The following is a 27,988-nucleotide window of genomic DNA, read 5'->3' on the forward strand; positions in this document are numbered from 1 at the left end:
TAAAACAGTGCTATGACACGATCATTTCTCAAAATATTTAGGGTTCTTCTACTAAAGGCACATAGGGGGTTATTTACGAAAGGCACTTGAAAGTGCACTGAAAGTACCTATCGGGTAGAGGTTGGGACTCGGTGCAGGCCAGTCAAGTTTCTCCACCCCAAACTCGTGCACCTATGTCTTTATGGACCTTACTTTGTGCACTGGTTTGCAGTCATGTCGGAACAGGAAGGGGCCATCCCCAAACTGTTCCCACAAAGTTGGGAGCATGAAATTGTCCAAAATGTCTTGGTATGCTGACGCCTTAAGAGTTCCCTTCACTGGAACTAAGGGGTCAAGCCCAATCCCTGAAAAACAACCCCACACCATAATTCTCCCCTCCAATCAATGATTGGACTAGGGCCAGATTAACATAGGGGCTATTGGAGCTGCAGCTCCAGGCCCCTTAGCTTAAGCCCAGTTAGATAAAAACAAAAAATCACAAAACAACAAAAAAATACATAAAATGATTGACTTCGAGGGTCAGGGCTCGGCGACCAGGGGTCACATAGAGCCCAAATTTAGGGGGTAGGTAGCTGAAGGTCTACCCCACTACTGGTCAAAGTTTGGGGCTCCTCTCACCTATGGTTCTGGAGATACGGGGCTCCTTGCGCAGCCTGTCAGAAGCTACATACGGAGCGGCCAGTTTAAATACAAGCTGGCACACTCTGTTTGCAGCAGACTGAGAGGATGAGCTCACAATGCTTCTCCTCACTTCTTGTCAGAGGCACTGAGCTTAATGAATATCTTTGGAGCCTACAGAGTTTGACAGGCAGCACCGCCTGTCAAACTCGCTCGCAGTAGCAGCATAGTCCAACAATGTAAAACTGCCATTCAGCAATGTAAAAAAAAAAAGGGAGGCCGCAGTAGCACCTCATGAACGCCTGTCAGCTGCTGCTATACCACTCGTTGAAAAGCAATACACCACAGATCACTTTTCAGAGGGCAGTAAGCATTACTGCAAATGTGAAAGAAACTTGAATCACATCATCCATTTCACACTCACCACCAACCAGGTCACTCCCCAGCCACTTTCCATGTTGGCCACCTCCCTTCAACTTATATCACAGGTGACCATTTCCCAACCTGCATATGACAGACCCTACTCCAAAAGATATCACTCCCAATTACTCCCCCCCCCACCCGCTGATTGATATCCCTCCATGACCACCTCACACCCCCCTGCTGACAGACCTCTCTCCCTAGCCTGTTCTCACAAACCCTCTCACCTGCTGACCTGTGGATGGGGGAGTTATTCCCACAGTGTTATTGTGTTCTGCTAGTGGGGAGCCTTCCCTACCCACAGAATACAATGATCAGTGTTGCTAACTATAGCTGACACCACTGACTGTTTGGGAAAAACCTGACAGGCTGGTTGTAGTCAAGTCGATTATTAGATTGACTTGTGTACAACCAGCTAGCCCATACATAGATTGACTATGGCTGGTCTCTGCTTAATTGGCTTGATTTCAATTCATGTATGGCCGCTTAATCACAACGCAGTCCCTAAACATCCTTCCACAAACCTTTACATTTTTCCTTCCCAGATCCCTACATCCTCCTCACCTGTACATACTGCTCACTGTCATACCCTCCACACTCCTCTCCTATACATAGTTCCCACTGTCATACCCTCCACACTCCTCTCCTGTACATACTGCTTACTGTCATACCCTCCAGACTCCTCTCCTGTACATAGTACCCACTGTCATACCCTCTACACTCCTCTCTTGTACATAGTACCCACTGTCATACGCTCCACACTCCTCTCCTGTACATACTGTCCACTGTCATACACTCCACACTCCTCTCCTGTACATACTGTCCACTGACATACCCTCCACACTCCTCTCCTGTATATACTGCTCACTGTCATGCCCTCCACAATCCTCTTCTGTACATACTGCCCACTGTGATACCCTCCACACTCCTCTCCTGTACATACTGCCAACTATCTTTCTCTCCACACCCCTCTCCTGTACATACCACCCTCATAATACCTTCCACGCTCCTCTCCTGTACATACTGCCCCTATCATCCCCTCCATACTCCTCTCCTGTACATACTGCTCCAATCATACCCTCCACACTCCTCTCCTGTACATACTGCCCACTGGCATACACTCCATACTCCTCTCCTGTACATAGTGCCCACTGTTATACCCTCCACATTCCTCTCCCTCACCTGCACATACTTCCGACTTTTATACTATCCATACTCCTTCCCTATGCCTCTTACACACAAAAACTGTTCTTTAAAATGATATTTAATATCCTCAATGTTACCAGCTCTAGAATGGGCACACTTTTGTTCCATTTTCACCCTGTCTTCCTTCCTGGTTCTGTGCCTTGGGTCACTTGCCTTGACCAGGCTGTGTTGTGTCACTCCCACACATGCTCATTCGCATCCTCGCTCTCTTTCATCCCCCCTCTCTCTCTCATCCTCCCTCCCTTACCCCTCACCCCTCTCTCATCCCCTTTCCCTCTCTCTATTTAATTTAGTTTGTAATAACAAAAAATTGTTTGCATTTTTAATTATTATTTTTTTTTATTTATTTTTTTTAATAAAAAGCCCCACCATAATCCTCAGCACCAGGCCCATGATGTTCTTAATCCGGCCCTGGATTGGACCAGTGCACAAAGCAAGGTCCATAAAGACATGAATGAGCGAGTTTGGGGTGGAGGAAGTTGACTGGCCTGCACAGAGTCCTGATCTCAACCCGATAGAACACCTTTGGGATGAATTTGAGTGGAAACTGCGAGCCACACCTTCTCGTCCAACATCAATGCCTGACCTCACAAATGCGCTTCTGGAAGAATGGTCAAACGTTCCCATAGACACATTCCTAAACCTCGTGGACAGCCTTCTCAGAAGAGTTGAAGCTGTTATTTGACAATATAGTGTAGGTAACAAAGGAAGGTACAACTGACAAAAATAAAAAACCTTCAAAAAAGAAAATCTGATATTAAAATGAATGTAAAAACAAACTAGGAACTTACACAATCAGTGTCTACTCCAATCTCAAGTTACATTCCAATAAATAGATTAATAGAACTTTTATGTCCTGAAAGCTGTATGGGTATTTATGAAATCACTATGGTCAGCTTCAGGGGACAGTTTGAAAACAATGGTATTGACTTTAATTTAAAAAAGTTTTGGAGTTATTTAATAGAAAATAGAACAATGCCTCAAAAATGCACACATGTGGTTTATTCCCTAGGTAGCTGGTCCCTGCTTATAAAACCAGTTCCCTTTTTTTTTTCTCAACTAAGCAGCATCACTGCTAGAGTGACTTACACTACCAATTTTGACTGTTAAACGTTAAACGCCTAGCTTGCTAGTTCTTGTTCCCGAGGTTCTTTTGTTGTTTTGTTTTTGTATTCCTCCGCCTTTAGGCCTTTAGAAGATGGATCCCTTTCCTCTCCCCAGCACAGTATGATCCCATTTGGGGGTGCTGGTAGTGGAAATGGCTTAAGATACTGTACCCATCACTAGGGTCTGAGGTGACTCAGGTAATATACTCTTCGAATCCAAGAGATGTCAATTACTTTTATTGTACTGTATGGTGAATCTCTAGCGTAAAAATTGTTACCTAGCAGAGTTATGCCGCTGTATCATTTGTATACATGTTATCTTGACTTGTCTGATGTATAATCACATCTTGTCATACTTTTAAAATCCATTAAAAATATTTAAACTATAAAAATGCACACATGTGACACCCAGCAGCTTTTTGTAAATGCTGCAACATGTAGTCATTGGCTTCCACTGTGAAATTTATTTTGCTATCTGCTAGTGATATTTTAGGATCATCTATGTACAGCTGCGCTTTCCTACTTTTAAGCTGATAATATGCTGTAAGAGTTCTCTTGTTCAGCTCTGAGGGCTGAATGAGAAAAATCTTTTGATTCCCCCATCCATGCCGAACAGCATTAATGGACAAATGCGCAGTGCCAGCTATTGTATTTTGACAGTCGGCACCCAAACAGTGGCTGCACATGATTGGCTGCAACTGCTGTTTGGTCGACATTTTTTTCTGCCCAGCTCCCTCAAGTTTCAGATTGAAGGATATCGGGCAGGGGGTTGCTGATAGGGCCACCCATGGCTTAAATTTTGGCACGTTCATCAGGAACCATCTAAAATTCACCCAAGGTACGTGCTCTTCTCCACTGGCCCCCATGTTAATTATAACACATCAAAGATGTCTGACCATGCTAAGGCAGGACACATCTTGCTCAGGCCTTTTATCCAGCATTGGCCTTACTGTGTTATACAGCGTCTTCCAGGAGATAGCTCTCTCATGATCATCCTTATGATCAGTAGTACAATGACCTACTTTAGTGGATATTAATTGGTACTTCATCTGGCCTTGATGGGATGGGCCTATGTTTCTTTCTGGGTTACAGCTGAGGGTCACCTAAACAAGCTGATATTTCACACTCATACTTACAGTTTCCCCTCCATTTAATACCAGAACTACACCTCTAAGGCAGGATTTGCTCTTAATGATTCCACATCTCCGTAACTCTCCCAGTAACACAAAGTCATGACCAGTGCTGTGCTGCAATACATGAGAAAATAGAGAATTAAAGCTTCATAATGTGCATGGGGATATCTGTGTTATTTGCCTTTACAGACTGAAGACTGCCCAATGCAAGGATATAAAGTATCACCCAAAATATATGATGAAGGAGGCGGGGCCATGCTTCCAAAACGAGTTCTGATTGGCCGATTCCAGTGGTAGGGGGCTCCCTGGTCTACAGTTCCAGATCACCCTCAAGCCAAATTATCCAGCCGCCGTCCCCTTGAGGTCCCTCGAGGCTCCAGCTCCCCACTGCCAACGGCGCTCACAGCTCACCATTCTAGGGTCATACTGGAGGTTTCTGTTTTCTCCCTGGACTTGGCAAGCCCGCATCCACTGAGCACTATGTGAGTGCAATCCAATCTTGTCATTGATGATTTTTTATTTTTTTATCTCAAATAAATTTATATTGCTGTACTGGGACTTGCCTGGCTCTTCTCTCCCCTCTCTTGCTTTTATCACCCAAAATATATAATTATTAGAGTATCACTTTACAGCCTAATAAAAAGGCCATGGTATCTAGTAAGACCAAATGGAAACTTTTAAATTGATTCACCCCATGGAGTCTATTGCTGGCTATTCCATGGAATGTTTACATAGGTGCAGCATATTGATGTTACTACAGTTACCCGATAGCAACAATCTGAATGCATATGTGAACCTTAACAATGAACTTCTCTTATTTGCTCCCTTTTAGTTTATTAAATATACTGTACAGTTGCAACTGTTTTTTTAAATCTGTTCAATTAGTGCAAAAAGATCTTGTAATAATCTTGTCAGCTGATAACTTTCTGTGCTGTTTGCCTGTGCCACATTATTATCCAAATGTACAAGGAAAAGGCGCAAAAAAACTGGAAAATATCTAGCAACATCACAATAGGCAGCAAACAATTTTAGAAACTACAATGTTAAAAGATACATGTGCAATGTAAAAAGGAAAAATCAGCATGAATAGTCTGGAAAAAAAAAAAAAACTGGAAAATATCTAGCAACATCACAATAGGCAGCAAACAATTTTAGAAACTACAATGTTAAAAGATACATGTGCAATGTAAAAAGGAAAAATCAGCATGAATAGTCCATTAAAAGTCCATGTAACAAATCTATGTAAAAAGGGATAAGTGTATAGTCCACAAGCAGGGCTGCCTTCCAGGGAACTGAAACCAAGCTCCAGAATCTATAGAAAAAACACAAGGAAGGGAGGCGCCTCTGGGTGTAGTATAAAAGGCTGTTTTAATTGTTAAAAGCAATGTACAAACAACTCACATTTTAGTAGTGTAAACAAAGCATCTAGGAAGCCAGAGGAATGATCCATCATGGGGCAGTTCATCCAGTGAGTCACAGTGGTGCTGGCAGGTCTGCGTGTAGCTCCTGGTATACCGCTAATGCCGGCCGCGGTGATGATGAAAATCCAGGTGAGGCTTGGAACGCAGATGGAGGGCAAGCGCACAGGCTGTGACGTCAAAGGGCCGCGACGCGTTTCTTGAGCGTACGGGCTACGATATTCTGGTAGCCGCGCTCCTTCATCAAGCTAGAGATATATAGTGAGACTGGTTTATGTAGAAGGAAGGGAGGGGCGGGGGAGGAAGAGAGGAGGGGGGAGGAGGGGCCGGAGTGAACATGTTAAGAAACAAATGTGATTTCATCTAAAAACAATGGACAATGGATCAGGACTGAAATGTTATTTTACAGAAATCTCTTTGAAGGTATTATAACGGGAAGAAGGCTATAGTTTGGGATATCTATATGAATATGGTCAGCAAAAATAAAAATAAGAATAATAGTGATGATGATAATAATAAAAAAAAAAAATAAAAAAAAAAAAAAATAATAAAAATAAAAATAGGAGATAAATAATGATGATAATAAACAATCATTATTTAAAAATCATTATTTAAAAACATATAGATGAACAGTCATTATTTAAAAAAAAAAAAAAAAGGGGGGGTGAGCATTCTTAATTTGGAAAGGCAAGTATTTGTTTAAATGTTTATTTGGAGAATATTTATTGAGTTAGGGCGATTATTTGGAGGTATTCTCAGGATCATAGTGCAATATAGAAATATGCTAAAGAATAAGTTTATTTATAATATCGTGGCGATCTCAATGCTCTCATTTATACCCCCAGGCGAGAGTACATCTAAGGTGTAAATCCAATAGGTCTCGCGGGCGCAGAGTTTCTTGAATCTTTCTGCGGCCGAGAGGGATCTGGGAATCTGTTCGATGACCCAAACTTTAAGGCCCACCGTGGAGCTCTGGTGGGCCATAGCAAAATGCCTTGGGACACTATGGGGGTCAGTGCCCCCTTCAATTAGTCTTCTGTGCTCGCCGAATCTTTGTCTAAGGGTCCTAATGGTTCGGCCTACATAGATTAGGCCACAAGGACAAGTTAGGCCATAAATGACAAAGTCCGACGAGCAGTTGAAGAATTCCTTAAGATCATAGGTCTTGCCCTTGGTGGTGAAGAACTTCTGTCCATGTTGGACAAACCTACAAGTTTTACATAACGCCTTACGGCATTGGTACATGCCCAACAGGGGGATCAGGGTGGGTCCTGGTTGTGTGACTGGGGTGGATTTTAGTTTGCTTGGTGCAATCTTAGTTTTTAGATTCGGAGCCCTACGGTAGATAACTTTTGGGCGAACAGGGAGAGAGGTTTTTAGGTGGGGATCTTGACATAAGATCCCCCAATGTTTTTCCAAAATTCTTTCCATGTGTTTGTATTTATGATGAAAAGTAGTGATAAACCTGCTAGAACAGTCTTGTGGGGGTTGATTGGTTTTAGGAGGCTTCCCATGCAAATAATGGTTGTAGGCCTCCTCAACTAGGGCTTCTGGATACTTCTTTTCAAGGGATTTTCTTTTTAAAGTTTTGCCGCGTTCGGCATAATCACAATCTTTGCTACAATTCTGCCGAAGGCGGCAAAACTGTCCTTTTGGGATGTTCGTGATCCATTTTGGAAGGTGGCAGCTCTCGAAGTGTAGAAAGGAATTCCCCGCTGTAGGCTTGATGTAATTTCTGGTAATGATATTGGCACCTTCATGTCCTAGTTCAAGATCCAAGAAGGCTATTGTGGTGGGATCTGTGGCTGACGTAAAGGACAACCCATACGGGTTGTTATTACAATGTTGGACAAAATTGGTAATCAGCTTAGTGTCTCCATCCCAGATAATTATCAGGTCATCAATGTATCTCCCAAAGAATATTATATTGGCTGCAAAGGGATTGTTTTGGTGAATAAAGTTGTTTTCCCATAAACCCATGGCCAAGTTAGCATATGAGGGGGCAAAATTTGCCCCCATAGCTGTTCCCTGTATTTGTTGGTAATACTCGTTATTAAACGAGAAGTAATTGTGCGTCAGGCAAAATCTGGTGGCTTCCACAATGAACTTTGCCTGGCGCATATTGATGAGAGGATCAGAAGACAAAAACTGTTCTAAAGCCATCAGGCCAAAATGGTGAGGTATGGAAGTATATAGTGAACACACGTCAAGTGAGAGCCAAACATAAGTAGGCTCCCACTTGTACGGTGACAATAGTTCCAAAAGGTGGATGCCATCACGAATGTATGATTGCAGTTGGGATACTATAGGTTGCAGGAACTGGTCTATATATAGGCTAAAGCCTGTCGTCACGCTGTCCATCGCTGCAACAATAGGCTTGCCCGGAGGGTCTTGTAAGCTTTTATGGATCTTGGGCAGGTGGTAAAAGTAAGGTATCTGATAGAAGTTCTTATGCAAAAAAGAACTCTCTGTTTTGGTGATGATACCTTCTAAGAGGGCAGCGGAAATCAATAGATCAGCCTCTGCAGCATAATCGGCTGTGGGGTCCTTGGTGAGTTTGACGTATGTTGTGGTGTCAGACAATAGTCTGTATGACTCCTTCAAATAATCAGATTTATTTTGGAGTACTATACCGCCCCCTTTATCTGCTGATTTGATATTCAAATCTTCATTGTGGATTAATTGGTCAAGTGCTTTTATCTCTGAGGATGATAAGTTGGTGGATTTAGAAGCAGAGGTGGGTTCGCAGAGTTTCTTAAGATCTGCAAAAACAACTCTATAAAAAGCTTCTATATATGGGCCTTTTGACTGGGTAGGAAAAAATATGGATTTGGGCTTGAGTGTGGTATGAACAATAGGAGGAGATGACATGAGGTGCTGTGAAAGTGATCGAAGCACCAAGTCATCACTAATGGATACATCAAGGTCATCAATATCAAAAGACAGTTCTGAATTTGATGTGAATGAGGTTATGATGGAGGTGGGAAGAGTAGAGTTACAATTACTGATGGTGTTTTTTTCTTTTTCAGATTGAATATGAAAATGCCTCTTCAAAGTGAGGTTTCGAATGTAGCTATTAAGATCCTTGAAGAGAGTAAAGGGATTGGGTTTATTTGTAGGTGCAAAATTTAATCCACGGCTCAAAAGGGACAGGTCTGCATGGGATAGGGTACAGGAGGACAAATTAAATATTTTTATAGTTTGGGGCATTTGGGTGTGTTCTTGTTGTTTCTTGGTTCGTCCTCCTCTGCAGCCTCTTCTGTGAGTTTTCTTTTTCGGGAGGCTGGAGCCAGAGGAGGACTGAGCACTAAAAAAGGAGAAGGTATAGGGCAATCTACATTAGATGGTATAATAGCGGGAGAAGTGGCCGACAATGGACAATGGAGCACAAGAGGATAATTCTCTTAATGATGGGGGTATCTCAGTTGGTAGAGCTGTCTGTAGGTTGGGCTTCGATTTAAATAATGACTGTTCATCTATATGTTTTTAAATAATGATTTTTAAATAATGATTGTTTATTATCATCATTATTTATCTCCTATTTTTATTTTTATTATTTTTATTTTTTTTTTTATTTTTTTTTTTTATTATTATCATCATCACTATTATTCTTATTTTTATTTTTGCTGACCATATTTATATAGATATCCCAAACTATAGCCTTCTTCCCGTTATAATACCTTCAAAGAGATTTCTGTAAAATAACATTTCAGTCCTGATCCATTGTCCATTGTTTTTAGATGAAATCACATTTGTTTCTTACCATGTTCACTCCGGCCCCTCCTCCCCCCTCCTCTCTTCCTCCCCCGACCCTCCCTTCCTTCTACATAAGCCAGTCTCACTATCTATCTCTAGCTTGATGAAGGAGCGCGGCTACCAGAATATCGTAGCCCGTACGCTCAAGAAACGCGTCGCAGCCCTTTGACGTCACAGCCTGTGCGCTTGCCCTCCATCTGCGTTCCAAGCCTCACCTGGATTTTCATCATCACCGCGGCCGGCATTAGCGGTATACCAGGAGCTACACGCAGACCTGCCAGCACCACTGTGACTCACTGGATGAACTGCCCCATGATGGATCATTCCTCTGGCTTCCTAGATGCTTTGTTTACACTACTAAAATGTGAGTTGTTTGTACATTGCTTTTAACAATTAAAACAGCCTTTTATACTACACCCAGAGGCGCCTCCCTTCCTTGTGTTTTTTCACATTATTATCCATAAAATGATTCCCTGCTATCTCTGAGGAGTGGAGAACACTCCCCTCTATGTTGCGGAGAAGAGAAGAAGAGGAGGTGTTTGTAGTCCTGTCCTAGACAACACTGTTGTTCCATAGGTACAGTGAGTAAGCATTGTCACCCTAGGGAAGGAACAAAATAGGCAAGAAATGCAATTTACAGTTTTTTGGCTGTCCTATTTATCAACCTCATCCAAAAGAGTACATAAAGGAGGACATAGCCCATGCCATATTTAATTTATTATTGATTATTATGTTTCTAGATTTTTTTTGTTTTATTAATATTCTTACCTTTGCCAGGACATAACTGCAGTCCCCATTGGTAGTATAATGGAATCCATCAAAGGTTGTAATATGTGATCCTCCTACAACTGAGCAGGTGCCCTTGCAAGGTAGCTCTTTACAGTTCCACTTCCCTCTGGAACATGTGCTGAAGAAAATGCAGTGATGTAAGTCATACTGTTTTCTACTATGTAATTACAGTATATTATTTCATTACTGTCAACCAGCTACGATGAGGTCTCATATCTCTGCAGTTTACATGATGATAACCTTGACACAGGTTCACCCACATAGCACTCATATTGCTTGTTCCCTACACCTACAGAAATCATAATATGCTCATGCATAGAAGAGAATTTTGCACAATACAAACATGACAATTTAATGAATGCTGTCTTTGGACTAAGTATGGTATATTGTATATTAAATAAGGGAGGTCAAATACTCATTTGATATTCTCTGCAAAGAGAGACTGTCTATAACAATATTTTAATGTGTAATTTTTTTGTAAAGATGATGGATTTATAAATTATAATATATAATATATGTGGCGCTCAATAACTGTGAATAGAATAATGCATAAACAAATCAAAAAATCAATTACGGTAAATAGATTCCACTTCAAGTCAATATTCAGTGTAAACAAGTGCATGTGCAATTGATTATATATGTAAACTTCAAATCCATAAAAAAAATCCAAAATTCATAAAAGTGAAGAAATGTGTATGTGCAAACAAAATCTTCAATGTCAGCAAGACATGCAATAAAAAGTGCAGTGATCAAAATTGCAGACAAGCTTCAATCCTTATGTGTAGTCACAATCTCCTCCACCATCCGTAATCCTTCACAAGTGTGCCCCAGCTTCTCACCTCAAGTAAAGACCCTAAATTGAATTATTTGTTTGGTTTGCGCATCAGGGTATTATATATTCATGGATTTATAAATTAGTTTCATAATTTGTACAAACAAATTTGGAAAGTTTTTATTCATGGAATGTTCATTCAATTAAATCAAGTACCTAAAAAGCCTTAGTCAGCCAATATTGGGCATTTTCAGTAAGTACTAGGAAATTAGGAGATGTCAGCCTATCACTTTGAGGGTCATTCCACGCTGCCCTGAAAGGAGTAGTGCTTCATTTCTGGCTCCCAACGATGGGCTTGATGAGATTTTTATGCTGTGGTTAGGCTTAGCAAGTGACAGAAAACTTAGTTTTTATTTTGGCCATTTGGCGAATATGGGTCTGTGGATTTAACAGTAAAGGTTGAAGAGTAACTCTTTTATCATGAAGTGTATTTTTACTGAAAGAGAAAGATCCCTAGCATTTGTCACTTAAGATGTGACCTGAGGGTTCATTTTGCCAAAGTGTTGGGGAACAAGAGCGAAGCCATCATACCCTGCTTGCTATAGAGCTGTTCTGTATACTATAGTGAAAGAACTGTTTGTGTTGCATGTTTACATTGTGGCTGTTCAACAGCTAATATCTCTCCTATACAGAAAGTTAGTAAGCTAAATGTGCCTGGCATTACCAGCAGTCTAGTTGTATCTCGTGGAGATACAGGCCTGCAGATGAAACTATGAAGGAGCCTAGCCCTGTGCACCATGGGCAGGTATGAAATCATGGGTATTGCTTTAGAAAATTGTATGAAGCGTTCAGCTTGACCACCATTGTGACCATTTGTTTGAACTTTGAGTACTATTGCAAAACCTATCCCCTAACGTGATGAGAGTATACTGGAGTACTGGCAGTAGCAGTGTCTCTTAAGGCCATTATCCTCTCCATTGAGGGCTTCTGGCATGCTGGGATATGGTCAGGCATCCTATAGCACAGTCAAGGTCTGGTAGAGTACTTGAAGGAAAAGAAGCAGGGAGCAAGCCTTGCACCTGGGAAGATATTCACCATCAAATCTGGTGTGACAATGTGGTTACTACCATTGCTAGTGTAGTGAGTTCTGCCCCAGTATTTGTGTCCAGAGACCCTGAGGGAATCAGACTTTGGATCTCCTACAGTCTCCATGAGGAAGAGTAGGGGGTGCAGTGATCCCTGCCACTACTGTTCCAAAGCCTGCTCCTAAACTACCTCTGTCTGTACCAGCCCTGGGATACAGAGGGTTAATTTGGAAGATTTACCTATAGATCACCCTAGTGCTTCAACTTCATGGACTGCGGCCTGTACTCAAGCCCAGAAAAGTTCTACCATATCCTTTGTAAAAAAGCCACCTGATTATTTTGAGTTCCTGAGTGCAGGAGCTGGCTGAACTATCATGCCTGCAGCAGACAGTGAAAAAGAAAGCTGCCCAAGAATATGGACTGCAATATCCTTATGCCTCTGAGAAACTCATAGAAGAGACTGAGATTCTGATAATGTAATTTGGCATTCGGCTACCTGTCCTGTATACTCGATAGGTAGTGAGAGGATAACCCTCCAAACTAAGGGAAATCCCCTCTTAAACAACTGTCATGGGAACAACTGTCCCCACTGGAAGATTTCCCCTCTATTCTTGTCCTGATGGCAACCTTCACTTTTATTCCCCATGACATTAGTGATCAGGGCAATTAGAATGCATGAGCCCCCCTGATTGGGGTCTACCCCCTAACTACTCTATCCAAAGGTTTGCCTTCAATGTGGCAAACCCACAAAAAAAAATACTCGCCTTAGATCGAAGCCCCTGCAGCGGTCTCATTACACAGCTCCGGCCGGCGACATCGCTCCCGGAGTTACTTCCGGTTGTCTCGGGGTCCGGCGCTGTGATTAGCCAGAGCCGCGATGACGTTACTCCCTAGCATGCGCGTGGGAGCCGCCGGTAGCAGCAAACTAGCTGAAGCCGTTGCTTCAGTGCGCATGTGCCGATGACGTTGGCATATGCTGATACTGGGGATATCTCCTAAACTGTGCAGGTTTAGGAGATATCTGGGGTAGCTACAGGTAAGCCTTATTATAGGCTTAACTGTAGTGAAAAGTGGATTGTAAGGGTTTACAACAACTTTAATCATACCTTAAGCAAGGCATGCTCAACCTGTGGCCCACTGAGCCAACTGATGACCAGCACAGCCTCCTTTGGGTGCACGCCGCTCTACTAAATGATTGCCGGTCCTTCTTAATCACTGCGGTTGTCATACACAAGCTGCTATTGCAGCTGGTTCCCTGTTCTTCTCTTTCTTTCCTAACACATAGACATGGGGAGAGGAGCCTTTAGCCAAGTGTATTACATTTAGTGGCATCCATACAGGGGTTCTGACAGTGGATTCTCACAGTTGTATGATGAGGTTGGTGTAATTCCAGAAGCATGTGAGTGCATTATGTGTCATTTTATCTTTGCTTAATTAACAAAGACGTTTATCGCACTACTAGGGCATGCACCTCCCTGGTTTGTTGTTTTTTGTTTAGATTGTCCACAGTCCTCATTTTGACAATTCAAGGAATGTCTGCAAAGACCCTGATATAGTGAAGGCTGCAATGCTGGATTGGAGCTTTTTTGGATGGTCACACCTGAGCATGAGAGTGGGATTAATGGTGATCTGGTTGATAAACAAATGTGATTCTTGTGATTGTGATTAAACAATGGGTAAACATCCAACGGGATTGGTCCCACTGAAAATGATAAGCCTGATTGTTTTAAAAATCTGCATTATGGTATTCAAAATAAAAAATGTGAAGTTCAAAACCATTTATATTCATTGTGAGCCGCCACCGGTTACCAAATCACTGAAGTGGCCCGCGCTCTTCAAAAGGTTGAGCACCCCTGCCTTATGCAAACCTTTTGCTTTGTCCTGTATGGACAAACACAGGTTCACTTTGAGCATAATAGGCATTGCATTACGGTTCTGTACTGAATCCGATCTCAACATTTGTAAAGATAAGACGTTTGACTTTCTTCTTTGGCTGTGTTTGCTCTCATCTTTAGAAACACTATTGGGAAGCATCAACAATAGGGGTAAGGATCAGCCTGATATAATGCTGAATAAATAGATAAATAGATCCTCACCCTAGCACATTGCAGTACAAAATGAGACAAAATATTCCTCCAACATTTTAACAACAGATAACTTTTTGTGATGGAGGAAAAGCCTCCAACGAACAAGCAGTAAATAATTACCAATACAGTTGTGCTCATAAGTGTACATACCATGGTAGAATTTATGATTTCTTGGCCATTTTTTCAGAGAATATGAATAACACAAAAACATTTATTTCACTTATGGTTATTGTTTGGCTGAAGCCATGTGTTATCAATCAACAGTGTTTACTCTTTTTAAATCATAATGAGAACAGAAACTACTCAATGACCCTGATCAAAAGTTTACATACCCCGGTATACTGTGTATTGCCCCCTTTACCATAAATTTACATACCCTGGTGATTTTGGCCTGATAACATGCACAAGTTGACACAGGGGTTTGAATGGCTATTAAAGGTAACCATCCTCACCTGTGATCTGTTTGCTTGTAATTAGTGTGTGTGTATAAAAGGTCAATGAGCATCTGGACTCCTGACAGACCCTTGCATCTCTCATCCAGTGCTGCACTGACATTTCTGGATTCTAAGTCATGGGGAAAGCAAAAAAAATTGTCAAAGGATCTGTGGGAAAAGTTAGTTGAACTGTATAAAACAGGAAAGGGATAGAAAAAGATATCCAAGGAATTGAGAATGCCAATCAGCAGTATTCAAACTCTAATCAAGAAGTGGAAAATGAGGGGTTCTGTTGAAACCAAACCACAATCAGGTAGACCAACTACATTTTCAGGCAGGAAAATTGTTTGGGATGCAAAAAAAAAAAAAAACACAAATAACTTCAGGTGAAATACAGGACTCTGAAAACATGTGGTGGTTTCAAGATGCACAATAAGGAGACACTTGAAGAAAGATGGGCTGCATGGTCGAGTTGCCAGAAGAAAGCCATTTCTACGCAAATGCCAAAAAGTATCCCGCTTACAATATGCCAAACAGCAAAGAGACAAGCCTCAAACCTGCTGGCACAAAGTCATTTGGAGTGATGAAACCAAAATTGAGCTTTTTGGCCACAACCATAAACGCTTCATTTGGAGAGTCAACAAGGCCAATGATGAAAGGTACACCATTCCTAATGTGAAACACGGAGGTGGATCGCTGATGTTTTGGGGATGTGTGAGGTACAAAGGCACAGGAAATTTGGTCAAAATGGACGGCAAGATAAATGCAGTATGTTATCAAAAAATACTGGAGGAATATTTGCGTTTATCATCCAGGAAGCTGCACATGGGACATACGTGGACATTCCAACATGACAATGATCCAAAACACAAGGCCGAGTTGACCTGTCATTGGCTACAGCAGAATAAAGTGAAGGTTCTGGAGTGGCCATCTCAGCCTCCTGACCTCAATATCATTGAGCCACTCTGGGGAGATCTCAAAAGTGCAGTTCATGCAAGACAGCCCAAGAATTTCCAGGAACTGGAGGCTTTTTGCCAAGAGGAATGGGCAGCTTTACCATCTGAGAAGATAAAGAGCCTCATCCACAAATACCACAAAAGACTTCAAGCTGCCATTGATGGTAAAGGGGGCAATACACAGTATACTGGTTTAGTAAACTTTTGATCAGGGTCATTTGGGTATTTTCTGTTCTCATTATGATTTAAAAAGAGTAAACACAGTTGATTGATAATAAATGGCCTCAGCCAAACACTAACTATGAGTGAAAGAAAAGTTTATGTGTTATCATTCATATTCTCTGAAAAATGTCCAAGAAATCATATATTCTGCCAGGGTATGTAAACCTATGAGCACAACTGTATATTACTTTATTTAAAAAGCCATGGAAGTTAATAGAGAATAGGTAGCATTGGTAAAGCCTGAAGATAGACAAGATTTTCCTTTTCAAAAGGAACAGACATTATACAATAAGGTCCTGTATGTGTTCACTAATATAGTTTATATTAGTAAAATGGTAAAACTGAATTCTAGGGAGATAAACCACATAAATAATATGTGATATTTAATACAGCATCAAAAGTATTTTTAGATGCAAACAGTGAAAGCACTTTTATTTGACTTGGTGTTAACCTCTTGCAGTCCCTATTCATCAGGGCTGGAGTATAAGGAGAAGCAGCAGCATAAGAAACCAATCAGTTATGATCAATGCTGCCAAGAAGCATGCTGATAAAGAATGCAAAGTGACGTAGATGAGCTCATCACTGTGCTGCTTCTTCTTTCACTGTCCAGTCACAGGCTGAGACTTCCTCTGAGCCCAGGATGACCTAGGCTCAGAGGAAGTGGGTTGAATGATGCTGATATTGCAACAAACGCAACAAACAAATGTTAAGTTCTTTTAACTGTCTGTTTATTTTATCTTGCTTTTTATGACTGGATTTCTGCTTTAACTTACCATGCTCGACATGGGTTACTGTAGGAGGATCCTGGGGAGTAATTTTTACCATCGTAGACACAGAAACAGTTCTCTTGAGGAATACAGCCTGTGTTGTTTATGTCATCAAGCACAGTGTCTGAGAATGAAACATGAAGTCAGTATATAAGGGAAATAATTGATGTTTACATACATGAAATATAGTGCAAGATTCAATGAATTTGAAAAAGAAAAAAAAAATACTGGTCGGTGTGTTACCTTTAGGGCAAAAACATCCATCTATGTTGTGGTCTTCACAAACCATGGACCTGTCTGTATTGGAGCATGTATTGAGACAAGGGGAGCCACACTCCTGGCGTACCATGTTTAAAGGGCATGTCTTTGCTGCAAACACAAAAGTGAGCGAAGTATGAGTAAGTCAATACAGACTAAATGTTTGTCATACAGCACCCAAAATAAGTTTAGGAAAACTTTCCCTTATTTTTGTATTAACTGTTTATGAGGCATGGATAAAAAAATTTGAAGGGCACTTTATCCTAATAGAAGAGGAGATGGGTTCACTTCAAACCATTAGCGGGTTCAGGACTTTTTTGTAGGCCTGAATATCAATTTTTACCAGGAAAGCTGGACAATTTAAAGTTTTGAGATAAGGCTTAGAACTGGGTTTATGTTAAAAATTATGCCCAGCTCAAGTATTGCATGTTTTTCATGCTCAGGCAGAATTGACTATTCTGGAACCACATTAACCAGTAGGGATGGGCCGAAAGGACCCCTGTTTGGTTCGGACCACAACTTCCGAACACCGCGAACGTGGGACCCAAACACCGAACCCCTTTAAAGTCAATGGGACCCGAACGTTAAATATCAAAAGTGCCCATTTTGAAGGCTTAAATGCAAGTAATTAGGCATACAATGGTTATAGGGGTCTGGGTCCTGCCCTGGGGGACATGGATCAATAAAAAAAAAGTTTGCGAAAAACTTCATTTTTAAATGAGCAGTGATTTTTTTTATTTTTAAAGTGAAATCCTAAAAATGAAAAATTCCTTCCAATATAGTGCCAGGGGGGTCACCTTAGTCTAACTGTAAAGTGGCAGATCTGTACCATGTCTAGAAAGTGCTGCAGCAATAACTGAATTTATAAAGCCAAAAAAAATGACATTTTTCCTGCAAGCTGCCTTTATTTTGCTCAGCAACAGCTGGGGAGCCAGTGTGTACGATGAGGCCACAATGTAGTGCACTGGGAACAAGATTAGAGATTTTTTGGATACATTCTGGTGTCACTTTGACTTTGGATAGAAGTAACGGGTGCATTAAAATTGGTCGTTGGGTGTCGGTGGCACCTTCCCACCGTAACCCTATAGAGATAATTTTGATGAAAACAAGAATTTGCCTTGCTGTAAAAAATTCCAATTATATGCACCTGTCAAACAGGTGCAAAAAAATTGGTCTTTGGGTGTCGGTGGTGCCTTCCCACTGTAACCCTATAGAGGTACTCTTGATGAAAGCAAGAATTTGCCTTGCTGTAAAAAATAGCAATGATATGCACCTGTCAAACGGGTGCATTAAAATTGGTCTTTGGGTGTCGGTGGCACCTTCCCACTGTAACGCTATAGAGATAATCTTGATGAAAGCAAGAATTTGCCTTGCTGTAAAAAATTGCAATGATATGCACCTGTCAAACAGGTGCAAAAAAATTGGTCTTTGGGTGTCGGTCCCATCCCCACTGTAACCCTATGCCACTGGATGCAGGGCAGCCCAACAAATCATTAGCATACTGGGCAAGTTCTGGCCAGTGATCTATTCTCATGACCCAGTTGATCGTCAGCCGGAAAGCTCTCCATCTCTGTTTTGACCCCAAGGTAATCCTCCACCATGTGATGCAGACGCTACCGATGGGATGTGGAAGATGATAGCCCTGGGTGGCGAGGACTAAAAAAATTCCAAAATGCCTCACTTAGGTGGATGCCTTCTCCAACGCTCCTTTCTTGACCAACGGAAGACTCAAAAGGACGTTTTCCACCACGCTGTAACCTACTAGAGTCAGGAAAAAATGTTCAATAAAATCCCCTTTAATGAGTCCTCAAGAGATTTTATCCTCTGCACTCTCTGTGGGGACGGGATGAGTTCAGAGACCTTCCCATTATAACGGTGGTCAAGGAGGGTTGCCAACCAATAATCATCCTTCTCCTTTATGCCACATATTCTTGGGTCCTTTCGCAGGCTTTGAAGCATGAGGTTGCCCATGCACCTCAAATTTGCAGAGGCTTGAGAAAAAGACTCCTCGGGGTCACTCAGAATGACAGCATCTGGAACTTCCTCCTCCAAGCCACGCACTACTCCCAAGGGTCCTGGGTTTGGAAAGCCACCGCTTACAGATTAACGCATGTTTTCCTCTTCTTCAAAGCCTATGAAAGTGCCAGAATCCTCCTCCTCATCCTCCTCCCCTCTCTCCTCCTGTGTGTTCTGTGACATAGGAATGATGGTGTCTGCATAAAGTGGGCCTTGAGAGGAAAGGAAGTCCTCCTCTTCCTCCTGCTTTGCCTTCAGTGCCCTGTCCATAATGCCACACAGAGTCTGCTCCAGCAGGAACACAACAGGGATTGTGTCACTGACGCATGCACTGTCACTGCTCACCATCCTTGTGGCGTCCTCAAATGGGGACAATACAGTGCATGCATCCTTAATAATTAGCCATTGGCGTGGGGAAAAAAAGCAGAGGCGGCCTGAACCTGTCGTCGTGCCGTACTGACATAAGTACTCGTTGATGGTCCTCTGCTGCATGTATAGCCGCTGCAGCATTCCCAAAGTTGAGTTCCACCTGGTGGGCATGTCACAAATCAGGCGGTTTACGGGCAGGTGGAATTCTCACTGAATTTCAGCCAACCGAGCACTGGCTGTGTATGACCGCCTGAAATGGCTACATACTCTTCTGGCCTGCTTTAGTACATCTTGCAACCCTGGGTACGTACTTAGGAAAGGCTGCACCACCAAATTGAGGACATGTGCCAGGCATGGCACATGTGTCAACTTTCCCTGTCTAAGGGCGGACAGGAGGTTTGAGCCATTATCAGATACCACCATTCCTGGCTCCAGCTGGCGTGGTGTGAACCACCCCTGGGCCTGTCCTTGCAGAGCTGCAAGAAACCATGTGGTTCCTGTCCCCTAAACACACCAGCTGAATCCTGCATGGCACCTTTTAGCCTGACTCTGGGAAAAGTCCTTTAAATGTTTAGGGGGTACCTGATGTTCATAGGACAATTCTGCAGAGGAGGGCATGGAGGTGGTGGAGGAGGGGGTAGAGCTCACAGGTCTGGCATCATCACCACCAGCTGTATGGAGATGTGGGGGCACAACAAGCTGCATCACTGAGCCCTGTCCTGCATCCTTTCGAGTTGCAAGCAGCGTTACCCAGTGTGCTGTGAATTAAATATATCGTCCCTGCCCATGCTTGCTGGACCACGTGTCAGCAGTGTATTTTATGGCTGACTGCCTTGCCCAACGATGCCAGAACATTCCCTTCCACGTGATGGTAAAGAGATGGAATGGCCTTATGTGAAAAGTAGTATTGACTGGGAACCTGCCATTGTGGTACAGCACATTGTGCGAATTCACGGAAGGGGGCAGAATCCACCATGCTGAAAGGCAGAATTTTCCGCTGCAGAAGATGGGACAGAGAAATTTGCCGGCTACAGTCTACAGCTGGTGGTGTGCTGCTGGTAAATGAGCTGCTAGGACCTTGTACACCCTGTGCTATAGCATAATCCCTGTCAGTGGAGGCTGCTGAAAGGTAATGACTCGGTATCGCAGGGGCAGACCGAAGTGGGTAAGGAGGAGGAGGGACAGATTTGTGCCCCTTTTGTGTGGCTTTTAGGTGCTCTTGCCAACGGGCTGAGTGGTTGGACATTAAATGCCTTGTTAGGCATGTGGTACCCAAATGGTTGGTGTTTTTGCCACGTTTGATGTGCCTGTAACATGGTTTGCAGATAGCAACAGTGTGATCTGCTGCAGATGTGCTGAAAAAGGCCCAGACAGCTGAGCTGGAGGTGGGCCGGGAGATAACAGCTGCAGAATGTGATGGAATAGGGTGGCTGCTCTCTACTGTTTCTTGATGCCGACCTCCTTGGGGTTGTACCGCCTCACCTTCAGTTCCTCCTCTGATCTATCTGGCACCCAAGTCGCATCAGTGACCTCATCATCATCACCATAATCTCCATCTCCTCCATCTTCATCATTACCACTGGAGACAACTTGGCAATACACTGCGGCTTGGGGAACATGAATGCCAATTTGTCTACAAGTGTTCCTCCCTCTCTCTAGGCTCATGTTCCTGTCATCCTCAACCTCAGAACCAGCATCTGAATCCAGTAATGGCTGGGCATCATCAAGGAGCAAGTGGCTGATGCTGTGGTCAAATAACTCAACTGACTCCTCAATGGCTGATGTTAGGGCTATGTCAGGAATAGATGTGGACAAGCAGGCAGGTTTATCCACCTCGGCAACTACAAGGGACTGCACACTTGTCTCTGCTTGTGTGACAGATGATGAGGAGGATGAGGAAGGTTTAGTAAGAAAGTCCATCACCTCCTCTGCATGCTGTGGCTGGATAGCATGGGCAAACTCACTAAACAGAGGAAATGATGTCCTGCCTGAGGATTGAACACCACGTCCACCTTTGCCTGTGGACACATTTGTTGCTTGCCCTATTACAGTGCCAAGGGAACATCTACCTCTCCTTATTGTTCTCCCAGACATTATTGGGAGGGAAGGGGCGGTGCTTATAAGCAAATGTAAAGGAGAAGTTGAAATCTGTACGTAGATGCACTTTAATAAATGTAAAGAGGTGTTTGGTGCCCTTTAAATTGAGTACTCACACTGCACAGACACACTCCACGGATATAATATACTGCAATATAATGAGCCATACGTACAGTGACACACAGAACTATATGGAGTTAAACTGGCAGTAACACACACAGAACTAAATGGCGTTAAACTGGCAGTAACGCACAAAACTGTATGGCGTTAAACTTGTAGTAACGCACACAGAACTATATGGCGTTAAACTGGCAGTAATGCACCCAATATGATATGACATTAAACTGGCAGTAATGCACCCAATATGATATGGCGTTAAACTGGCAGTAATGCACGCAAAACTATATGGCGTTAAACTGGCAGTAACACACAAAACTATATGGCGTTAAACTGGCAGTAACGCACAAAACTATATGGCGTTAAACTGGCAGTAACGCACACAGAAGTAAATGGCGTTAAGCTGGCAGTAACGCACAAAACTATATGGCGTTAAACTTGTAGTAACGCACACAGAACTATATGGCGTTAAACTGACAGTAATGCACGCATTACAATATGGCGTTAAACTGTCAGTAATGCACACAGAAGTAAATGGCTGGCAGTAACGTACAAAACTATATGGCGTTAAACTTGTAGTAATGCACACGGAACTATATGTCGTTAAATTGGCAGTAATGCACGCATTACAATATGGCGTTAAACTGGCAGTAACGCATGCAATACAATATGGCATTAAACTGGCAGTAACACACGCAATACAATATGGCGTTAAACTGGCAGTAACGCACGCAAAACTATATGGCGTTAAACTGGCAGTAACGCACGCAAAGCGATATAGCTTTAAACTGGCAGTAACGCACGCAAAACGATATGGCGTTAAACTGGCAGTAACACACGCAAAACTATATGGCGTTAAACTGGCAGTAACGCACGCAATACGATATGGCGTTAAACTGGCAGTAACACACCAATACAATATGGCTTTAAACTGGCAGTAACGCACACAAAACTATATGGGGTTAAACTGGCAGTGACACACGCAAAACTATATGGCGTTAAACTGGCAGTAACGCACGCAATACAATATGGCGTTAAACTGGCAGTAACACACGCAATACAATATGGCGTTAAACTGGCAGTAACGCACGCAAAACTATATGGCGTTAAACTGGCAGTAACGCACGCAAAACGATATGGCGTTAAACTGGCAGTAACACTCGCAAAACTATATGGCGTTAAACTGGCAGTAACACACGCAATATGATATGGCGTTAAACTGGCAGTAACACAATCAAATAGATGGTGTTCAACCATCACTACACTGAAGCTATCTGAACTGTCCCTACTCTAGCTATATACTAATGTCAAGATTACTGACACGGTCTCACTACACTACACTGAAACTATCTGAGCTGTCCCTACTCTAGCTATATACTAATGTCAAGATTACTGACACGGTCCTACTACACTACACTGAAACAATCTGAGCTGTCCCTACTCTAGCTGCACACTATGAAAAGCTGAATGATGGTCCTCCTCACTACACGCACACTATCCCTAGACTGACACTAAACTAATATTATCCACTGACAATTGAAGCAAAATAGCACAGTATAGCACACTAACTAACTGGTGGCACTGAACAGAGCCCTGTTGTATCTCCCTCCACACCAAAATCACACTTAAAATGGCTGCCATTGAAAGAATACTTTTATACTGTGGGGCGGGAATGAGCCATGATTGGATAAAGTCATGATGACAGTATCCAATCATGACTCTGACAGTGCTCTGTGCCCTGATTGGCTGAAGCTTTCACTGCTTCAGCCAATCACGGCTTGCTATGTACTGTTCAGTTCTGCAATGCCTTGTGGTCAGTTCGGGGTCAGTTCGGGGGGGCCGAACAAATGGTCGAATGACCCGTTTGTTCGGCTGTTAAACGTACGTCCGAACAGCGAAGGTTCGGCCCGAACTTATGCTCGGCCCGAACCATTCGCCCATCCCTATTAACCAGCCATTATACAGGATACGGCTCAGAACCCTAACAAGAAAGGAATGATATCCTGGTTATATACCAGTTTCCTGATCACTCAACAAGCCACTGGGCATTTACCATGTAGCAGAGGATGGCAGGAGGATCTTGGAGATATGGAAGGTGATAAATGGGAAATGGCTATATCCTCAATGCTGCACGTATCTTTATCCTCAACACAACTACCCAACTTTTTATTTACATGGGATCTATAGAACACATGTAAAAAAACATGGAGTAGAAGGGAGTCGCTGATTTGTCCTAAATGCTCCTGCGACCAAGGAACTCTCATCCATATGTTATGGAAATGTCCTAAAGATAATTTTCAGATATAACTGACACGATAGGGTTTATTTACTAAAGGCAAATAGACTGTGCGCTTTTACAAGTGCAGAGTTGCTTCAGATCTTAGTAAATGAATTAAAGCTTCACTTTACAAAGAATATCCAATCACATGCAAAGAAAATGAAAAAAAAAACAAAAAACAGCATATTTGCTTGTACATGATTGGATGATGGAAGCAGAGCTCCCTCTCATTTACTAAGCTCTGGAGCAACTGCACTTGCATAAGTGTACAGTCTATTTTCCTTTAGTAAATCAATCCCTATGTTCTCTGTTTTTCTTGCTACAGTTTCTCTTGTCTCCTTATTATTTTTACTTGGAATATTGGATGAAGAGCAATATCAACCAACCACTGTTGTTATATTACAAAGATTATTATTCAAAGCATGTAAACTAGTGGAACATTACTGATTATCCCAACATTCTCCAAAGAAAGGATTGTGAATAAAACAGGTCAACTCTATTTGCATCTTTTACCTATTTTACCTTTACTATTGTATATTTTTTTGTGCAATTTCTGTTTATTTAGGAAATATGAGATATTACAATTCAAAAAAATATATAAGGAGGGGGCGTGGCTAACCACAAGCAGTATGGACACCTGATTACACAGCTCCAGTGCCGAACGGAGAACGGAACAGCATCACCGCTTACCATAGCTACAACTATGCCATCCACAGACCCCTACACACTGGGGCACTAGCCTGGATCATCTCGCAAACAAAAGGAATACCGCAAGCTAACAAACTGACGGATTTCTTCTCTCAGCCGCTGGGAGGACGAATCCAAGATGGTGCCCGCGGCCTCTCACAGCACAAAGACGATTTGTACACAGACCTCCATGATGCGGATGGCCTAGAAATATCCCAGCAGAATGAATCCTCAAACTCTCCTTCTTTATCCCAACCATCATCCATCAGTAACAGCCCACCCAAGTTACGGATGTGCCTGGATTCTGGCACACACGCTCATGAGGTAAGCCCTGCATTGGAGAATCTCCTCACACAGTCATCCCATCCATCTCCTATAGCAGCATTTCCCATCTCTAACCAACTGGTTAGAGATGGGTTAGACACCACTATGAAGGAGATGCTTATGTCTCTTCACAGCTTGCTCCATAATGATATTTCCTCCATGTTCTTTAAATTCAAGTCAGAAATGAATTTCATGGAACAGAAAGTGTATCATATTGAACAACAAATTAGCGTCATGACTGAAACTGTAAATGATTTAGCGGATGCCCGCGATCATACCTGTGAGGAATAGCAATGGGTGAGAGCCAAGATGGTGGACCCAGAAGATAGGTCTCGACGAAATAATGTGAAAATAAAGGCAATACCCGAAACAATTCTTCCAACAGATCTCAACTCGTATGCCAGAAAAATTATATCAACGCTCCTGCCTGATCTTTTGCCAATGGAAGCCATCATCGATCGTATAAACTGTCTCCCCAAACCTCCTCCCCTTCCCGCAGAGGTCCCGCAAGATGTTTCGATGAGAATTCATTTTTACCACACGAAAGACCAACTCCTGGCAAAGGGAAGACATCTTGGCCAACCCTGAATGCAGAGCTACAACTGTATGCAGAACTCTCTCAATACACTCATCAACAGAGACGACAACTGAACACCATCACTAAACCCCTCAACAACCACAAAATCCCACATCAATGGGGAGTCTTAACCAAATTAATGGTTACCAGAAATGGAGTGAAACACAATATATTTATGGTCAAAGAGGGACTACAACTGCTTCACACTTGGGGAATTAAACCTGAATTAGCTGTATCAGCACAGCCAAACTACAAGGAGAAAGACCAAGCTTCCTCCAAGAGTCATCATACAAACAACTACAAGTCTGTACCAGGTTAGTGGTGTCAATGTATTTAAAACCAGTCCTGCACTCCGATTCAGTGCCTGCTAATTGCAGATAGTACGCAAACTTATACCCCCATAATATTCAGCAGTTTGCCTCGGACCACTGTTGACCCCTGTTACCCTTACCCTCGCTGTTATTCTTCATTCTTGTCTCAACCATAGACTTTTACTGTTTACCTCCTTACTCACCTTACCTCCCTGAGAGCACAAGAGGAATCCTAGCCAAGATTTACCAGACTTACCACCTCAATGAATCCTTCTGACCTAAAGACAACTACATCCAGCATCTACTGAGTGGACGCGTAATCCCATACAACTGTAAGTAACCAAAACACTTATCACAACTGCATCAACCCATTCACCAAGATGCCAAAATTCTTATTGCTTAATGCCAAAGGGCTAAACCACCCAGCAAAAAGAGCGTCCCTGTGGCATACAGCACAGGACTCTCACAGCGAAATCCTATGCATACAAGAGACTTACTTTAAAATCAATGCAGAACCCCTCTGTACCAACAAAAACTTCACCCATGTATTCCAAGCGTCAGGACCCACAAAGAAAAATGAAGTCATGATAGCCATCAGAAATACAATCGCCTTTACTCTCCACAACCTTAAATAACACTATATACACTATAGTAAATGTATATGCACCCAATGCCAAACAAATCAGATTCCTATCCAAACTTATAAAGAAAATCAACAATTTTTGCCAAGGACACCTCATTATGCGTGGAGACTTCAAAATAGTACCAGACAACGCTCTAGATACCTCTTCCCGAACCAGCAGACTCATTTCACCTATGGGATCCTTCTTAAGGAAAAATGACCTACATGATGTATGGAGGTGCCACCACAGCACCGAACGTGACTAATCCTTCTTCTCTCACCGTCACAATTCGTACACCCGGATAAATTACTTTTTGATGGACAAATGGACTCTACCCAAAGTGTACGAATCAGCTATATCCACCATAACATGGTCTGAGCATGCACCCGTCACAATGACCACTGACAACTCACCATCTACCCCCCCTCGCACAAAGATCTAGAGAGCCAATGCCTCAATTATCCATTCACCAGTTTATTCAGCCTATATACGTGAACGCCTAGAAGAATTTTTTTAAAACTGAACAAAGGAACCGCCTCTAATAATACTATACTTTGGAATACTCATAAAGCATTCATTAGGGGGATCATTATTCAATTAAGTGCCAGAGAGAAGAGGAAGGGATCACAGCGTCTAGACACCCTCACAACCCATATTAAAACCTTAGGGAATCAAAACCAAACCAATGCTGACCCTGCACTTAAAGCTGAATTATTACGTCAAGAACAGAGAGCGCATTTACTAGAATCATTTGAAAAAGCTCAAAAGCATTTTAAAGCTAAACACTATTCTACAGGCAATAAGGCAGGGAAAGCCATGGCTATCAGAATCAAAGGCCCCTATGCTAAAACCAAAATTACACATCTTTACCACCCTACTTCGAAAAAGAAATTATTAGACCCACAAGCCATTGCAAATGCATTTAGTTACTATTATAGCATACTATACAACCTAAAAGATTACTCCACTGTTACACAACCATCTACACAGGAGTGTCAAAAACCATGAATCAGACTGAGACAGAAGTTAAATCACACTTGTTTAATAATAATTAAAAAAAGTAAACCGAGTAAACATAGCCAGAGTTTAGGAACCGGAACGGATAGTCAGGCAAGCCAAAAAGTCAAGTGTGCATTGACGCTGCCTCTTTCTCTTCTCTTCCACCAGAAATTTTAAATGCATTGATTACAACACTGCCGAAGCGAGGTAATGAGCCTACCTTGCCACAAAACTTCAGACCCATTTCACTTTTAAATTTAGACATAAAAATATATGCCAAACTAATAGCCACCAGATTGATAAACTTAATGCCCTTACTGATAAATCAGGATCAATCTGGGTTTACGAAAGGGAGACAAACATTTGATGCAACACGCAGACTTATCAATATAATTCATACTGCTGAGTCCACGCGCACGCCTTCTCCTTGGATGCAGAGAAGGCGTTCAATAGGGTCCATTGGTCATATCTAAAAGCGACCCTCTGTAAATTTAGATTTCATGGCCACATCCTTTCTGACATACTGGCCCTTATACTCATCACCAACTGCCCAAGTATACACA

The 27,988-nt window shown here is 42.3% G+C and overlaps 1 protein-coding gene across 5 annotated transcripts in view; it reads right to left on the reverse strand.

Moving 5' to 3' along the window:
• LOC141112209 (mucin-5AC-like) overlaps positions 1-27,988 on the reverse strand; it is a 251,901-nt gene that overhangs the window by 135,771 nt on the left and 88,142 nt on the right. For all 5 annotated transcript variants that reach the window (XM_073604809.1, XM_073604807.1, XM_073604808.1 and 2 more), the window contains 4 exons: positions 17,013-17,138; positions 16,776-16,893; positions 10,426-10,564; positions 4,487-4,597 (listed from right to left, as the gene is read on the reverse strand). In XM_073604809.1, the coding sequence (XP_073460910.1) occupies positions 4,487-4,597; positions 10,426-10,564; positions 16,776-16,893; positions 17,013-17,138 (494 nt within the window). The remainder of the gene's footprint in view (positions 1-4,486; positions 4,598-10,425; positions 10,565-16,775; positions 16,894-17,012; positions 17,139-27,988) is intronic.

Source organism: Aquarana catesbeiana, linkage group LG11 (genome assembly GCF_042186555.1).
Source record: "Aquarana catesbeiana isolate 2022-GZ linkage group LG11, ASM4218655v1, whole genome shotgun sequence".
Lineage (NCBI taxonomy): Eukaryota > Metazoa > Chordata > Amphibia > Anura > Ranidae > Aquarana > Aquarana catesbeiana.